This window comes from Dreissena polymorpha, chromosome 4 (genome assembly GCF_020536995.1).
Source record: "Dreissena polymorpha isolate Duluth1 chromosome 4, UMN_Dpol_1.0, whole genome shotgun sequence".
In the NCBI taxonomy this organism is placed as follows: domain Eukaryota; kingdom Metazoa; phylum Mollusca; class Bivalvia; order Myida; family Dreissenidae; genus Dreissena; species Dreissena polymorpha.
Window position 1 is genome coordinate 138,846,465 of NC_068358.1, and position 19,297 is coordinate 138,865,761.

Consider the following 19,297-nt stretch of genomic DNA (forward strand, 5'->3'; position numbering starts at 1 on the left):
GTACAGAGCCGTACGGCAAACCTATTGTCTACCCGTACGGGGCCGTGCGGCTAGCCTCTTGTCTAGCCGTACGACTAGCCACTGTAAAATGTATAGTTATTTCATTTTCATTTTACAAATGTCTCTAAAAATATATTTAAATTTTCTCTATCATGGAAGTGTCATTTATTCATACAACACATGACAAATTATAACAACAATATATGTTAAAATTATCTGACCCTTGTCAGACGTTTTATTATGAAACTAATAAATGATATGCATGATTGTCAGATTGTGAAATGCTCAATTCAAGTATTATATAAGAGATAAATGGTGACGGACCCATGACAAACAAATAATTGGAGATAGTAGTAACAATCCATCATAAGTTGCAGTACGAACTAAATGATTATCATGAAAATAAAAACTGATTTAACAAGCAAATTCGTTGAATTGATATCCCCAGCCATTATACTTCTGGATACAAGTTATGGCTCTGGACACACAAAAAAAGCATTTTTTTCAAATACAAAGGGTCATAACTCCGCTATTAATCAAGGATGTACAATGCCATTTGGCGTGCATCATCCTCTTATCCATATATATATACTCGTACCAAGTTTCAATGAAATCTGCTAAAGCACTTCCAAGATATGGTTCCGGACACAAAAGTGCCGGACGGACAGACGGAAAGACGGACAATGCCAAATTAATATCCCTCCGCTGTTGGCGGGGGATCACAAAAATTAAGCAAAATTAATTACATACACAACAAGATGCGTTTGTGAAACCCAATGCCCCGTATATAACGTTTGACCTTGAAGGATGACCTTGACCCTTCACCACTCAAAATGTGCAGCTCCATGAGATACACATGCATGTCAAATATAAAATTGCTAGCTTCAATATTGCAGAAGTAACATAACATGAACAATTTTGACCCATATATTTGACCTTGAAGGATGACCTTGACCTTTCACCACTCAAAATGTGCAGCTCTATGAGATACATATGCATGCCAAATATCAAGTTGCTATCTTCAATAGTGCAAACGTATTCATAAAATAAGCGATTTGGGCCACATATATTTAACAACTGACCTTGAAGGATGACTTTGACCTTTCAACACTCAAAATTTGCAGCTCCATGAGATACACATGCATGCCAAATTTCAAGTTGCTATCTTCAATATTGCAAAAGTATTAATAAAATAAGCGATTTGGGCCACATATATTTGACCTCTGACCTTGAAGGATGACCTTGACCTTTCACCACTCAAAATGTGCAGCTCAATGAGATACACATGCTTGGCAAATATCAAGTTGCTATCTTCAATATTGCAAAAGAATTCATAAAATGAGCGATTTTGGCCACATATATTTGACCTCTGACCTTGAAGGATGACCTTGACCTTTCACCAATGATAATGTGCAGCTTCAGGAGATGCATTTGCATGCCAAATATCAAGTTGCTACTTTCAATATTGCAAAATGTTAAAGTTGGCATAAACAGACCAACCAACCAATCAACAGACCGACAGAGCAAAAACAACATGTCCCCCACTACTATAGTGGGGGACATAAAAATAGACTGATCCTACAAGCAAACCCCATATTTACACAGAACAATGTCTGAATTGACATAAATTTGGACAAAAAACATGCATTTTCCTGGATTTGAAGCACAGACCTTTTGATTGCAAACAACAGTCTTACTTACTAAGACATTTCTGAAAATTACACGTTGCCAGCAAAGTACATTTTTAAATCAGATATGCAATGTCATGTCCTTACCAAATTGTACTAGAGCTGTTTTCACTTCGAGTTTGCAAACAGCCTTAAAATATAAACTAAACACTAGAAAAGAATCTTTAACAAGGGCTGTTTGTAAAACAAGCATGCCCCCCATATGGGCTGTCCGTTGTAGTGGCAGCCATTGTGTGAATACGTTTTTTGTCACTGTGACCTTGACCTTTGACCTAGTGACCTGAAAATCAATAGGGGTCATCTGTGAGTCACGATCAATGTACCTATGAAGTGTCATGATCCTAGGCAAAAGCGTTCTTGAGTTATCATCCGAAAATCATTTTACTATTTCGGGTCACCGTGACCTTGACCTTGTGACCTCAAAATCAATAAGGGTCATCTGTGAGTCATGATCAATCTACCTGTGAAGTTTCATGATCCTAGGCATATGCGTTCTTGAGTTATCATCTGAAAACCATTTTACTATTTCGGGTCACCGTGACCTTGACCTTTGACCTAGTGACCTCAAAATCAATAGGGGTCATCTGCAAGTCATGATCAATCTAGCCATGAAGTTTCATGATCCTAGGCGTATGAATTTTTGAGTTATCATCCGGAAACCATTTTACTATTTTGGGTCACCGTGACCTTGACCTTTGACCTCAAAATCAATAGGGGTCATCTGCGAGTCATGATCAATGTACCTATGGAGTTTCATGATCCTAGGCCCAAGCGTTCTTGAGTTATCGTCTGACAACCACCTGGTGGACGGACCGACAAACTGACATACCGACAGACCGACCGACATGAGCAAAGCAATATACCCCCTCTTCTTCGAAGGGGGGCATAATGAGATAAAAGTGCACTTACAAAATCAAAGTCTTTCATTTTGAAAACCAATAGACAGAATTATAACATATAAAAAGTATACAATCTTCAGTACACTGATCAACAAATTAAAACATTTTAAATCATACAATTTGCATAAAATTCAAAGCTTGATATCTCAAAAACTTATCCACAATATTGAAAGATATTAAGAATCTTACAATCTGCATCATAACTAAAGCTCAATATCTTATAAAACTGATTGACTAAACTGCAACATTTTACAAATTATTTAATCTACAAAAAATGAAAAACTTCATATTTCAAAATTCAACCGACAGCATTGACACATATTTAGAATCATACAAAGTTAAAGCTTCAAATGTCAACTTGAAATGAGTCCAAAGTACACGGACTTTAGTGAAACACTGGTAAGGGACTAAAAAGGCAGTTAACAACAAGAGCTGTGTTCGTAAAACACAATCCCCCTTACTGCGCCGCTTTGAAGCCATATATTCGACCTATGACATTGAATTATGACCTTGACCTTTCACCACTCAAAATGTGCAGCTCCATGAGATACACATGCTTGCCAAATATGAAGTTGCTATCTTCAATATTGCAAAAGTATTCATAAAATGAGCGATTTTGGCCACATATATTTGACCTCTGACCTTGACCTTTCAGAAAATTAAAATGTGCAGCTCTATGAGATACATATGCATGCCAAATATCAAGTTGCTATCTTCAATATTGCAAAAGTTATTGCAAATGTTAAAGTTGGCGTAAACAGATCAACCAACCAACCAACAGACAGGACAAAAACAATATGTCCCCCACTACTATAGTGAGGGACATAAAAATAGACTGAACCTTCAAGCAAACCCCAAATTTACATAGAACAATGTCTGAATCGCCATAAATTTGGACAAAAAACATGCATTACCCTGTATTTGAAGCACAGACCTTTTGATTGCAAACAACAGTCTTACTAAGACATTTCAGAAAATTACACGTTGCCAGCAAAGTACATTTTAAAATCAGATATGCAATGTCATGTCCTTACCAAATTGTAATAGAACTGTTTTCACTTCGAGTTTGCAAACAGCCTTAAAATATAAACTAAACACTAGAAAAGAATCTTTCAGGAGATAAAAGTGCACTTACAAAATCAAAGTCTTTCATTTTGAAAACCAATAGACAGAATTAAAACATAAAAATTATGCAATCTTCATTACACTGATCAACACCATTAAAACATTTTAAAATCATACAATTTGCATAAAACTCAAAGCTTGATATCTCAAAAACTTATCCACAATATTGAAAGATATTAAGAATCTTACAATCTGCATCATATTTAAAGCTCAATATCTTATAAAACTGATTGACGAAACTGCAACATTTTACAAATTATTTAATCTACAAAAAATGTAAAACTTCATATTTCAAAATTCAACTGACAGCATTGACACATATTTAGAATCATACAAAGTTAAAGCTTCAAATGTCAACGTGAAAAACACATCCAAGATATCATTTAAACTAATATACTGACAAAGTTTCAAGAAGATTCATAAGTCCATATAAGGAAAAATGCCCCGCCCACTGGTGGCCATGTTTTTCTTAGCAACTGGAACCAATTTCAAACTTGTCCAAATATCATTGGGACAAATCTTCTGACAAAGTGTCATGATGATCGTACAATAAATATGGCTTCTAGAGTTTTAACAGGGTTTTACTTTAGCCATATAAGGAAAAATACCACGCCCCCTTAGTGGCCATGTTTTTCCACCAACTAGAACCATTTTTGAACTCATCCAAGATATCATTAGGACAAATCATCTGACCAAGTTTCATAATAATCGGAAAATAAATGTGGCCTACAGAGTGTTTACAATGTTTTAGTAAAGCATGATACATAACCATATTAGGAAAAATGCCCCGCCCCCTGGTGGCCATGTTTTTTAAGCAAACGAAACTATTTTTGAACTAATCCAAGATATCATTAGGACAAATCTTCTGACCAAGTTTCATGAAGATAAGAAAATAAATGTGGCCTATAGAGTGTTAACAAAGTTTTACTATAGCCATATAAGGTAAAATGCCCCACCCCCTGGCGGACATGTTTTTCAACCAACCAGCATCATTTTTTAACTTGTCTACGATATTTTTTGGGATGAATATTCTGACCAAGTTTCATGAAGATCGGAAAATAAATGTGGCCTCAAGAGTGTTAACAAGATTTTACTATAGCCATATATAGCCATATAAGGAAAAATGCCCCGCCCTTTGGCAGCCATGTTTTTCAAGCAAACGTAACCATTTTCAGCTCGTCTAAGATATCATTGAGACCAAACTTCTGACCAAATTTCATGAAGAATGGACAATAAATGTGGCCTCTAGAGTGTTAGCAATGTTTAACTAAAGACATAAGGAAAACTCCCCCGCCCCTTGGCGGCCATGTTTTTTCACTGATCTGGACCATTTTCAAACTCGTCCAAAATATAAATAAAACCAATGTTTTGACCAAGTTTCATGATGATTAGGCAAACATTTTGACTTCTAAAGTGTTCACAAGGTTTCTCTATAGCCATATAAGGAAAACTGCCCCGCCCCTGGCGGCCATGTTTTTCAACGGACCGGAACCAATTTTTAACTAAACCAAAATATCATTTAGACAAACATTTTGACAAAGTTACATGAAGATTGGACTTCTACAGTGTTCACAAGTTTTTTTGTTGTTTTTTTGACCTAGTGACCTAATTTTTGACCCAGCATGACCCAGTTTCGAACTCAGTCGAGGTATCAATGTGACAAATGTTCTGCAAAATTTCATGAAGATCAGACAATAAATGTGGCATCTAGAGTGTTCACAAGGCAAAATGTTGACGACATACAACGCACAACGGACAAAAGGCAATCACAAAAGCTCACCATGAGCATGTTGCACTCAGGTGAGCTCAAAAGTTATGGCCAATTTTAAAGTTTTCAGACGGACGGACAGAAGCAATATATTTAACATTTAACCTTGAAGGATTACCTTGACCTTCACTTTTCACCACTCAATATGTGCAGCTTCACAAGATGCACATGCATGCCAACTGGAGCTTTGTCACAGACGTGACATATACCCCCACATAACGCATTGACACAGACTATTTTGTATGCTGTCTTCACAAAACAAGATAATACAATTTATGGCGATTTTTTAAGAATCATTATGCCATTATCATTTATAGCCATTTTTACCTTTGAACTCTTGAATTGTTTCACATGACAAGCCTTCCAATGACTTTGAACAAAATTGATGTACAGAGTCATTTTAAAATCTTACAATGAATGACATATTTATGGCCCAGACAAGATAATTTATTGCCATTTTTGACCTTTGAACTAAAACTACAACTTTGAGTTTGAAGATATCGACGTAATTCTTTCGCGCGACACACTGTCAAATGATGGTGAACAAAAGAGCCAACGATTTTAAAATCGCACAATAAACAACATAGTTATTGCCCAGACAAGCTCAATTATGGCCATTTTTTACCTTTAAACTCAAATTGTGCCCTTGTTCTTGGAAATATCGACGTAATTCTTTCGCCCGACACACTGTTCAATGATGGTGAACAAATGTGCCAAATGATTTTAAAATCTCACAATAAAAAACAAAGCTATGGCCCGGACAAGCATTTGACCTTTGAACTCCCAAGTGTGACCTTGACCTTTGAGATATTGACGTAATTTCTTTTAACGCGACACACCGTTCCATGATGGTGAACAAATGTACCGAGTCATTTAAAAATGTAACGATAAATAACATAGCTATGGTCCGTACAAACTTACAGTTTAAAACATACTAAGTGACCCCATGACCTAGTTTTTGACCTGGCATGACCCATATTCAAACTTGATCTAGACATTATCTACATACAACTACTGACCAAGTTTGGTGAAGATCGGATGAAATATCGGGACAGACCGACAAACGTGACTCCTATATAGCCCCCATTACCAATTGTAATAGGGGTATAAATATCAAGTTGCTATGTTCAATATTGAAAAAGTTATGGCCATATAAGTTTTCGGCCAGATGGACAGACTGACTGACTGACGGACAGTTCAACTGCTATATGCCACCCTACCAGGGGCATAAACATATTCCACAGTTCAACAATTCTTTTTCCATTTTTGTTTTTCCATAATAATGTTATGGACCCTTGCCCTTATCTGGGCCACTGTTCTTCCGGTAAGTATTTTTAGGGACCCCATTATTTTTGAGCCAGATGGCATTTTTTTTTCTCTTAATTCATCTCTAAAAAAGTTCATGAAACATATGTTCTCTTCGCTGGCCCACTTTCGTTTCATTCCTTTTCTTGTCCCTGTCCCTAAAACAAGAATAGATATAAAAAATAAAATAGCAATGAGTATCATGTCAGTGTTTTTTTCAGTTTTGGGGAAAAGGGGTCGGGTCCCCTGAGAGGGGGATAATTCACGTGTAAAAGGGGAAATTTCAATGCTAAGCAAGTAACATACAAAATCAAGTTGTAACACCATAATTCACCATACACAGAGAGAAAAACATTATTCCAACTTTTTTTGTCATCAACATGTTATGTTTATGTTCAAAGATCAACATTTTTTGGCTTTTCTGTGAATTATTTAAACGAGGTATTGATTAAAATTGAACTACACTTCCAAGAGGGGAAATTTTCAAATATTTTTGGGAAAAATATACACTCTAAGCAGCAAACTCATTTGTTCAGTGACTGTAAGCCCTTTATTTTGTTGACTTTTCTACTGAATTGATCCTTGCACACAAAGTATCAACATAAGTCAGTGTTCTGCCGTGGATGCGCCCTTGTGTTATTGTCGCAAAAAACAAATATTTGTCCCCACCCGTTTTCTGTATATGGGTCCGCGGGCGCACATGAATTAGAAATAAAAACTAATCGATTCAATTTGTAAGTCGGTAAAGTAATCGAGTGAATGTGTAACCAGAACAAACTATTTCATTGGACATGACGTCATTTCGCAGCCAATGGTTAATTTATTTAATATTAACACTCTATTTCATTGGTAAGTTGAGATTATAACAACCAATCAGATATCAAGGAAATTTCCGAACCTATCAAAATGGCTTAAAGTGACAGGCCAAAGAAAACAAAATCCATTTTTTTTTTTTCCTCCGGCAAGTAAAATTAGAAAATATGACAATAATATTAACAACCCAACAGAGTCTTCCCAAGTCCCAACATCGTTTAGCAATTACGAAAAAAGTCTGCCCCTAAACGTACATTCCAAGAAAATTGGCTTCAAAAATGTCCTTGGTCACTGTTTGACAACAACAAAATGACATGCAGATTGTGCATAAAGCAAAAAAGAAAACGCCTTTACTATCGGTATTTCTAATTATCGAACAAGTACTTTGACATGCGGAGTCCAATGACCATAAATTTTTTCAAAGTTTTGTAAATATGTTGACAACTGTTTGACAGTGTTAAAAAGTTTTTTGAATGTTCCAGTTTTAATAACAATGTTACAACCTGACTGTAAGAAGTTTAAGCACGTTTAAAAGTTCAAGTTAAAGGTTATTAGTTTCCACACATTTAATTCTGCTACAAAAATATTTCTGTGTCCCCATATTTTTTCTTTTTGTCCCCACTTTTGTAATCCTAAAGGGTCCCCAACAGTAAAATTTCACAGCAGAACACTGCAAGTGATACAATGATTGAATATTGTAGAGCAAGGTTTTCCTGATAAAAATGCACAAAACCTGAACATGTTAGGAGGTAAAATGAACTAACTGAAACTGTTTTAACACCAGTTTAAACCAATTTTTCACACATATAAGAACTGACAGTTCGCAGAACTATCATTTCTTGGAAGAACAAGTACTAAACATTAACTTTCATAGCAAACTGCCTACTTTGTACTTTACAAGGACTTTTACAAGCACATTGTTGTAACCCTGTAGATCACAGAGGAGGTCGTCTAGAGCATCACACTTGACTTGGACTACTCATTTACTTTAATACAGTCATGACATAAGACTCTGTCACATAATGATAGAAAATGCAGAGAAACCCGTCTTCAAATTTAGTTCATACCTTGAGGATTTGGCTGCCTCATTTCATCATGGGTCAGACTGGCTGGCCCTTCACTGGCAGCAGTTGACATGGACTCTGAAAGAACCAAAGTGAAACCTGTAGATTGCATATGATCAGCACAGTCAACACTGGCATGTTGTATCATGAGAGGCTCTGACTCCTGTACAGATTCTAGACTGTGGGTGTCTTCAACAGTTGCCTCAATGACTGTAAACATATAATGTCAACAGTGGGGTCTTGTATGTCTATTATCCATTGGTGGATCTTGCTGAAATCTATAGAAAACATGCATGCCCCCCATATGGGCTGTCCGTTGTAGTGGCAGCCATTGTGTGAATACGTTTTTTGTCACTGTGACCTTGACCTTTGACCTAGTGACCTGATAATCAATAGGGGTCATCTGCAAGTCACGATCAATGTACCTATGAAGTGTCATGATCCTAGGCAAAAGCGTTCTTGAGTTATCATCGGAAAATCATTTTACTATTTCGGGTCACCGTGACCTTGACCTTTTGACCTCAAAATCAATAGGGGTCATCTGCAAGTCATGATCAATGTACCTATGATGTTTCATGATCCTAGGCCCAAGCGTTCTTGAGTAATCGTATGACAACCACCTGGTGGACAGACGGACCGATCGACATGAGCAAAGCAATATACCCCCTCTTCTTCGAAGGGTGGCATAAATATATATTGGCTTGGACAACAGAAAATTGTACTAGAATATATAGTCTACAGTTGGGTCATGTCTTTATCATCAATAGATGGGCCTTTATTATATGACAACAGAAATACCATGGGTCAGACTGGCTGGCTCTTCACTTGGCTCCCTCCTATCATGGGTCAGACTGGCTGGCTCTTCACTTGGCTCCCTCCTATCATGGGTCAGACTGCCTGGCTCTTCACTGTCAGCAGTTGACATGGACTCTGAAAGAACCAAAGTAAAACCTGTAGATTGCATATGATCAGCACAGTCAACACTGGCATGTTGTATCATGAGAGGCTCCGACTCCTGTATAGATTCTAGACTGTGGGTGTCTTCAACAGTTGCCTCAATGCCTGTAAACATATAATGTCAACAGTGGGGTCTTGTATGTCTATTATCCATTGGTGGGTCTTGCTGAAATCTATAGAAAACATGCATGCCCCCCATATGGGCTGTCCGTTGTAGTGGCAGCCGTTGTGTGAATACGTTTTTTGTCACTGTGACCTTGACCTTTGACCTAGTGACCTGAAAATCAATAGGGGTCATCTGCGAGTTACGATCGATGTACTTATGAAGTGTCATGATCCTAGGCAAAAGCGTTCTTGAGTTATCATCCGAAAATCATTTTACTATTTCGGGTCACCATGACCTTGACCTTTGACCTTGTGACCTCAAAATCAATAGGGGTCATCTGCGAGTCATGATCAATCTACCTATGAAGTTTCATGATCCTAGGCATATGCTTTCTTGAGTTATCATCCGAAAACCATTTTACTATTTCGGGTCACCGTGACCTTGACCTTTGACCTAGTGACATCAAAATCAATAGGGGTCATCTGCGAGTAATGATCAATCTACCCATGAAGTTTATGATCCTAGCCGTATGCGTTCTTGAGTTATCATCCGGAAACCATTTTACTATTTCGGGTCACCGTGACCTTGACCTTTGACCTCAAAATCTATAGGGGTCATCTGCGAGTAATGATCAATCTACCCATGAAGTTTCATGATCCTAGGCGTATGCGTTCTTGAGTTATCATCCAGAAACCATTTTACTATTTCGGGTCACTGTGACCTTGACCTTTGACCTAGTGACCTCAAAATCAATAGGGGTCATCTGCGAGTCATGATCAATCTACTGACAAATTGTACTAGAATATATAGTCTACAGTTGGGTCATGTCTTTATCATCAATAGGTGGGCCTTTATTCTATGATAACAGAAATACCATGGGTCAGACTGGCTGGCTCTTCACTTGGCTTCCTCCTATCATGGCTCAGACTGGCTGGCTCTTCACTTGGCTCCCTCCTATCATGGGTCAGACTGCCTGGCTCTTCACTGTCAGCAGTTGACATGGACTCTGAAAGAACCAAAGTGAAACCTGTAGATTGCATTCGATCAGCACAGTTAACACTGGCCTGTTGTATCATGAGAGGCTCTGACTCCTGTATAGTTGCCTCAATGCCTGTAAGCATATAATGTCAACAGTGGGGTCTTGTATGTCTATTATCCATTGGTGGGTCTTGCTGAAATCTATAGAAACAAGGGCTGTTTGTAAAACATGCATGCCCCACATATGGGCTGTCCGTTGTACTGGCAGCCATTGTGTGAATACGACTTTTGTCACTGTGACCTTGACCTTTGACCTAGTGACCTGAAAATCAATAGGGGTCATCTGCAAGTCACGATCAATGTACCTATGAAGTGTCATGATCCTAGGCAAAAGCGTTCTTGAGTTATCATTCGAAAATCATTTGACTATTTCGGGTCACTGTGACCTTGACCTTTGACCATGTGACCTCAAAATCTATAGGGTTCATCTACGAGTCATGATCAATCTACCCATGAAGTTTCATGATCCTAGGCGTATGCGTTCTTGAGTTATAATCCGGAAACCATTTTACAATATCGATCACCGTGACCTTGACCTAGTGACCTCAAAATCAATAGGGGTCATCTGCAAGTCATGATCAATGTACCTATGATGTTTCATGATCCTAGGCCCAAGCGTTCTTGAGTTATCGTATGACAACCACCTGGTGGACGGACGGACCGATCGACATGAGCAAAGCAATATACCCCCTCTTCTTCGAAGGGTGGCATAAATATATATTGGCTTGGACAACAGAAAATTGTACTAGAATATATAGTCTACAGTTGGGTCATGTCTTTATCATCAATAGGTGGGCCTTTATTATGAACGTCTCGATGAGGTACTGATGTAGAAGAAAATCAATACATACATTAGAGACCCGAACAAATTCATGAGCCACATTCTGGGTCGTAACGTAACAAGGGCCGTAACGGTAAAGATTTTAATTACATTTGTACTTAGCAGAGTTCCGAAGTACAGTCTATTACAAGATAAATCTGAGCCGATTTTAAAAAACGTATAGCAAATTTTGTAATTTAATGACGACCTGCTCCATGAAGTTTACTTTCAGTTTAGAGCCGCCGTGATCAGTAACATTTTTGTGTTTTGCATCCGATTTGAATGTTCTCCAAAAAATATAATAATAAATTCACATGTCTACTCAATAGCTATGTATTTTAAGAACACATTTCGCGAGAATTTCTCACGAAAAATGACATGTACAATGTTTAAATCAAAGTTTTAAGCTGTGATTAAAAGTTTCAAAAACACCCAATGCGCCCTTTTTAAGAGAATCTCCGTGCAAAATGCCCTTTTTTCAAGTCATGCGCCATGCCCCTCTGCCTTTCTAGATGAAACACTACAAGCTAACTCCAATATAACCCCCTAAACTTCGTTTGTGGGGGTATAATAAAATCATTCTCAAAAGTTAAATAATATCTTTTGTAGTTGTAGATTATTCGGGTATTAATCCTCTCATTTCACAAATAAACTGTTCATAACAGATGAGATGGCAAGCATAAATGCCTTAATGAACACAAAATATTTTGCATGTTGTCTTCACAAAAAACAGCCCAAACCATGCTCAATGTTAAAAACGCACTAAGTGACCCCGTGACCTAGTTTTTGATCCGGCATGACCCATATTCACACTTCACCTAGGTATCCTCTAGATACAACATCTGACCGAAGATCGGATGAATACAACTTGAATTAGAGAGCGGACACTTAATACAGACGGACCGACCGACAGACCAACAGACAAGTTTGGTGAAGATTAGATGAAAACAACTTGAATTAGAGGGTGGACACTTAATACGAACCGACCGACAAGTTCACTCCTATATACATCCCTAAACTTTGTTTGTGGGGGTATAATTGCATTTATACCTTGAGGATTTGGCTCCCTTCTATCATGGCTCAGACTGGCTGGCTCTTCACTTGGCTCCCTCCTATCATGGGTCACACTGCCTGGCTCTTCACTGTCAGCAGTTGACATGGACTCTGAAAGAACCAAAGTGAAACCTGTAGATTGCATTTGATCAGCACAGTTAACACTGGCCTGTTGTATCATAAGAGGCTCTGACTCCTGTATAGTTGCCTCAATGCCTGTAAGCATATAATGTCAACAGTGGGGTCTTGTATGTCTATTATCCATTGGTGGGTCTTGCTGAAATCTATAGAAACAAGGGCTGTTTGTAAAACATGCATGCCCCACATATGGGCTGTCCGTTGTACTGGCAGCCATTGTGTGAATACGACTTTTGTCACTGTGACCTTGACCTTTGACCTAGTGACCTGAAAATCAATAGGGGTCATCTGCAAGTCACGATCAATGTACCTATGAAGTGTCATGATCCTAGGCAAAAGCGTTCTTGAGTTATCATTCGAAAATCATTTGACTATTTCGGGTCACTGTGACCTTGACCTTTTCTTGAGTTATAATCCGGAAACCATTTTACAATTTCGATCACCGTGACCTTGACCTAGTGACCTCAAAATCAATAGGGGTCATCTGCAAGTCATGATCAATGTACCTATGATGTTTCATGATCCTAGGCCCAAGCGTTCTTGAGTTATCGTATGACAACCACCTGGTGGACGGACGGACCGATCGACATGAGCAAAGCAATATACCCCCTCTTCTTCGAAGGGTGGCATAAATATATATTGGCTTGGACAACAGAAAATTGTACTAGAATATATAGTCTACAGTTGGGTCATGTCTTTATCATCAATAGGTGGGCCTTTATTATATGATAATAGAAATACCATGGGTCAGACTGGCTGGCTCTTCACTTGGCTCCCTTCTATCATGGGTCAGACTGGCTGGCTCTTCACTTGGCTCCCTCCTATCATGGGTCAGACTGCCTGGCTCTTCACTGTCAGCAGTTGACATGGACTCTGAAAGAACCAAAGTGAAACCTGTAGATTGCATTTGATCAGCACAGTTAACACTGGCCTGTTGTATCATGAGAGGCTCTGACTCCTGTATAGTTGCCTCAATGCCTGTAAGCATATAATGTCAACAGTGGGGTCTTGTATGTCTATTATCCATTGGTGGGTCTTGCTGAAATCTATAGAAACAAGGGCTGTTTGTAAAACATGCATGCCCCACATATGGGCTGTCCGTTGTACTGGCAGCCATTGTGTGAATACGACTTTTGTCACTGTGACCTCGACCTTTGACCTAGTGACCTGAAAATCAATAGGGGTCATCTGCAAGTCACGATCAATGTACCTATGAAGTGTCATGATCCTAGGCAAAAGCGTTCTTGAGTTATCATTCGAAAATCATTTGACTATTTCGGGTCACTGTGACCTTGACCTTGTGACCTCAAAATCAATAGGGGTCATCTGCGAGTCATGATCAATCTACCTATGAAGTTTCATGATCCTAGGCATATGCTTTCTTGAGTTATCATCCGAAAACCATTTTACTATTTCGGGTCACCGTGACCTTGACCTTTGACCTAGTGACCTCAAAATCAATAGGGGTCATCTGCGAGTAATGATCAATCTACCCATGAAGTTTCATGATCCTAGCCGTATGCGTTCTTGAGTTATCATCCGGAAACCATTTTACTATTTTGGGTCACCGTGACCTTGACCTTTGACCTCAAAATCTATAGGGGTCATCTGCGAGTCATGATCAATCTACCCATGAAGTTTCATGATCCTAGGCGTATGCGTTCTTGAGTTATCATCCCGAAACCATTTTACTATTTCGGGTCACTGTGACCTTGACCTTTGACCTAGTGACCTCAAAATCAATAGGGGTCATCTGCAAGTCATGATCAATGTACCTATGAAGTTTCATGATCCTAGCCCAAAGCGTTCTTGAGTTATCATCGGAAACCACCTGGTGGACGAACCGACCGACAGACCGACCGACATGTGCAAAGCAAAATACCCCCTCTTCTTCGAAGGGTGGCATAAATATATATTGGCTTGGACAACAGAAAATTGTACTAGAATATATAGTCTACAGTTGGGTCATGTCTTTATCATCAATAGGTGGGCCTTTATTATATGATAATAGAAATACCAAAGGAAATGTTTTGTTTTCCAAAAGCACTTCTAAACGTGTTTTTTTATGCTTTTCGGTATAAGGTATGAGATGTACACAAAATAACAACACACATATCCCCCACTAAAATATGTTATAAGACCTGCTTACAATTTAAATCAGAAAATCTTCATACTTGCAAGTACGTTATTTATCCTTTAAATCATTAAAATAACTCAGAAACAGAAATGTCTAATTGAGCATATAAACTATTTCATAAGGTGTCCAAATCTAAAGGTATTCCTATACTCCCTTTTTTTTTTAATGGGCTACCATAACAATGACTCTGTTATGGACCACTTTCATAATACAAATGAACAGTGGCCAATGATCTATCATGGGTATAAATAACTATTTTACCTTCTTGATGGCCATCTTCGTCTTCAATTGGAAGAGGTAAATCTGTAAAAAATGATTTTTTATTTTAGAAATAACTATTTAGAAAAAAATAACCAGAAGTCACTCTTGATACGACAGTAAATATTTTCAATACTTCAAGGTTGTTAAAAAGTATTTTGTTGCATTAGCATTTCTTTAAGAGGATAAACAATTTTCAAGGCACATAAAATAGGTTTGCCTATTTTTACCACGTAAATTTTAGACTTATTGAATTAACGTGGCCAAAACAAGGGCCCCGCCTTTCAAACAATGTTTTACATCGTTTGTCTGTTCTCAAGCGCTCTGTTTTGTTCTGAAGAATGATCATTCAGTCGAATTTACTGACAGCCATAGGAGAGAAAGTAACAAAAATTCTCCATCCCAATTCAGTAAAATGAATTATATTAATAAAATTCTTATAATCAAACCTTCTACTACTATGTCCTTCATCTGCCTTCCCTTCCACTCATTGACTTTACCATTTTCAACAGCATACAACATCAGGGCAACCTATAAAATTTCAAGAAGACCATAATATTCCAGTGTCAACAATACTTCCATCATAACAACAGTAGCAATCCATAGTTCCCTGACCTCACTTTTTATTTCAATATCAATATAATTGAACACAAACGTTGCCATATGCTATTTTGTTGACAGCTTGTGAAAGTCTGCACAGTACCATATTTGTAAATTACACAGCCCTACAAATAATATAATCTCAATTATCTGCCACAACACTTAAAGAAACTAGAGCTTTGTCACAGACGTGACCTATACCCCCACGTGCCCCATCCACACAAGAGAATCTAATTAATGGCTATTTTTAAGAATTATTATGCCATTATCATTTATGGCCATTTTGACCTTTGAACTTAAAGCATGACCTTGACCTTGGAGATATCGACATAATTCTTTCCTGCCACACACCATCCATAACGGTGAACACATGATTTTAAAATCTCACAATGAACAACATAGTTATGGCCTTCTTTTACCTTTGAACAAAGTGTGACCTTGACCTTCGAGATATTGACGTAACTCTTTCACGTGACACACAAGTCATATGACAGTGAACAAATGTGCCAATGATTTTTAAATCTCACAATGAACTACATAGTTATGGCCCAGAAAAGCTCATTTATGGCCATTTTTGACATTTGAACTCAAAGTGTGACCTTGACCTTGGAGATATCGACGTAATTCTTTCGCACAACACACCTTCCAATGATGGTGAAATGTTCCAACTGATTTTAAAATCTCAAAAGAACAACACAGTTATTGCCCGGACAAGATGAAATTCTTTGCGCGACACACCCTCCAATGATGGTTAACAAATGTTCCAAATGATTTTAAAATCTCACAATGAATGACAAAAGTTATGGCCCGGACAAGCATTTTACCCTTGAACTCCAAAAGTGACCTTGATCTAAGTTCTTGGAGATATCGACGCAATTCTTTCGCGCGACACACGGTCCCATGATGGTGAACAAATCAAAACCAAGTCAATTAAAAATCTAACAATAAATGAAATAGTTATGGTCCAGACAAACTTTGTGTTTAAAAGCACTAAGTGACCTTGTGACCTAGTTTTTTTACCAGGCATGACCCATATTCAAACTTGACCTAGACATCATCTAGATACAACTTGTGACCAAGTTTGGTGAAGATCGGATGAAATTTCGGGACAGACCGACAAAGTGACTTTTATATAGCCCCCATTACACATAGGTAAGTGGGTATAATTACGCTTTATATTAATGCTAGCTTGTGTGATGTACTGCCTTTAGATATTGCATTTTTTGATACCATTTCGGTAAAAGAACTTAATTAATGAAAAGCTGGTCAGTGACCAAAATTCCCATTGAATAAATGAAGAAAAGCCACAATAATATAAAATAGTCAACAATGGCAACAAATTAGCAGACAACACTAAACAGTATGACAATGAGGGCTAAATAGACAAAACAACAATAACATGAACTGGAGAGTTTCCACCTTGGCATGGACATTGGTTGTAGCACAAAACACACTCACAACAAGAGATGTGTTTGTAAGAAACACAATGCCCCTACTGTGCCGCTTTTTTTTATTTGACCTTTGACCTTGAAGGATGACATTGACCTTTCACCACTCAAAATGTGCAGGTCCATGAGATACGCATGTAATCCAAATATCAAGTTGCTGTTTTCAATATTTCAAAAGTTATGATCAAACGTTTAAGTTTTGGTAAAAGTTTTGTACACACACACACACCTTGACACGCACACACATACAAAGAAAGACAAGCCAAAAACAATATACCCCCCGTTCATTCGATCCAGGGGGCATAAAAGCCATTAATGCAAAGCATACTAGTCAAAGTCAACATCAGATATGGTCTTACTGTGGCTGCCTGTTAAATTATTCTTTCTTTAGCCCTCTTAGTTACAATATAGCATTTAGTTTTTTCAATATCTGTGTATGGAAAATTTAAAGATTTTTATTAATGAAATATATACCTTTGAGAGTTCCATGGGTAACTGGAAGACAACTGATAATATCCTTGTTGGGTCTTCACATCATGTCCCAGATGCTTGCAAGCAATTTTAGTTCACCATGAGTCATGTCAAGAATCTATAAAGCATGTTAATTCTTGATGATATTCACAAATATGCAGTCAATCATTCCAGTTTGCTGCCCAATTTAACAAATTTGTTTGCGATCTTCGACAGAAAAGATGTACACAAGAAAGCTTTTATCTGTATAGTTGTGAGTCATTATGGTGCTCAATTCCTTGGTAATCACACCATGCATTTACAGAGTCAAAAATTTTGTAATGTTTAATTCTGAAAAGCCAACACGTGGTTTGGTATTTACATGATCCGCCATTTTGAAAATAGCTACTTCCTGTATATATGCCAAAAATTTATGTTAAATTATAACAATTGGGTCTAACAATTTAAAATCAATTATGGGTTTCTCACAGATAACCATTTTCTGTCATACAAAGCTGCCAAAATCAAAGGTCTCCATAAAAGTTTTTATTATAATTTATTCACAAATTGATGGCAAGCAAATTCAACATAATTACTTATTTCTGTATAAAAGCCGAAGTATACATGTATGTATGTATGCCATTAAACTTGAAGAGAATGTAGTATAATTGCTGAAAGTCTAAATAAATATTGTGCCATAATAAAGAAACCTTCAGGTCACAATATCTCATCTGTACAGGGATATGAAACAAAGACCATAATTCTTAAATGGCTTAAGCAATCCCATATTTGCACAAACTAGACTTTAGAAGTAATTGTGAACGATTGTACCAGTTTGTAAAATAAAACATACATACAAAACAACACAAACAATTTCTTGATTTAACAGCAAAGTTTAATATAAATTAACAAATCTATGTATCAAGACTAAAGTAAACAAAGGACTGCAATGGTCGCTCAAGGTATATTGACAGCAATTAGAAATGCTGAACAATGATTGGCAATCGCCATGACAAAGTAACCTTGGAACTTTTGAAGAATGTCTTATATGGTACCAGACAATATTTCTTACAATACTTCTTATATGAGACTCAACAGTATTTCTTATATGGGACCCAACAATATTACTTATATGAGACCCGAAAATTAGTGTAAACATGTTATTTTCTTATATGGGACCCTACGATGTTTATTACTTGTAGAGGCCAACAGATAATAGAAATACCATGGTCAGACTGGCTGCTCTTCACTTGGCCTCCCTCCTATCAGGGTCAGACTGGCTGGCTCTTCACTTGGCTCCCCCTATCATGGGTCAGACTGCTGGCTCTTCACTGTCAGCAGTTGACATGGACTCTGAAAGAAACCAAAGTTAAACTGTAGATTGCAAATGATCAGCACAGTCAACACTGGCATGTTGTAATCATGAGAGGCTCTGACTCCGGTATAGATTCTAGACTGTGGGTGTCTTCACAGTTGCCTCAATGACTGTAAACATATAATGTCAACAGTGGGGTCTTGTATGTCTATTATCCATGTGGGTCTTGCTGAAATCTATAGAAAATATTATTGGCTTGGATAACAATGGTTTTGCTTATTAATTTTTACGTGACATGGTTCAGAAAAAGCCATA

At 37.6% G+C, this 19,297-nt stretch overlaps 1 protein-coding gene across 1 annotated transcript; it reads right to left on the minus strand.

Annotated features, from left to right (window-relative positions):
* Positions 1-206: 206 nt before the first annotated feature.
* On the minus strand, positions 207-17,706 carry LOC127878839 (cell surface glycoprotein 1-like). Its single transcript, XM_052425363.1, has 9 exons — positions 17,692-17,706; positions 15,619-15,700; positions 15,173-15,214; positions 13,516-13,647; positions 12,634-12,747; positions 10,600-10,731; positions 9,461-9,592; positions 8,666-8,740; positions 207-6,943 (listed from the first exon to the last, which is right to left on the minus strand). Exons 1-9 carry the CDS (start codon positions 17,704-17,706, stop codon positions 6,726-6,728), a joined length of 942 nt encoding a protein of 313 aa, XP_052281323.1. The 3' UTR covers positions 207-6,725.
* Positions 17,707-19,297: the final 1,591 nt, after the last annotated feature.

Coding starts and splice junctions, on each gene's coding strand:
- LOC127878839 (XM_052425363.1), bottom strand. Junction 13,648..15,172: donor CGAAGATGGCCATCAAGAAG/GTAAAATAGTTA, acceptor TGGTTCTTTCAG/AGTCCATGTCAACTGCTGAC. Junction 6,944..8,665: donor GAGGCAGCCAAATCCTCAAG/GTATGAACTAAA, acceptor TTCTTGTTTTAG/GGACAGGGACAAGAAAAGGA.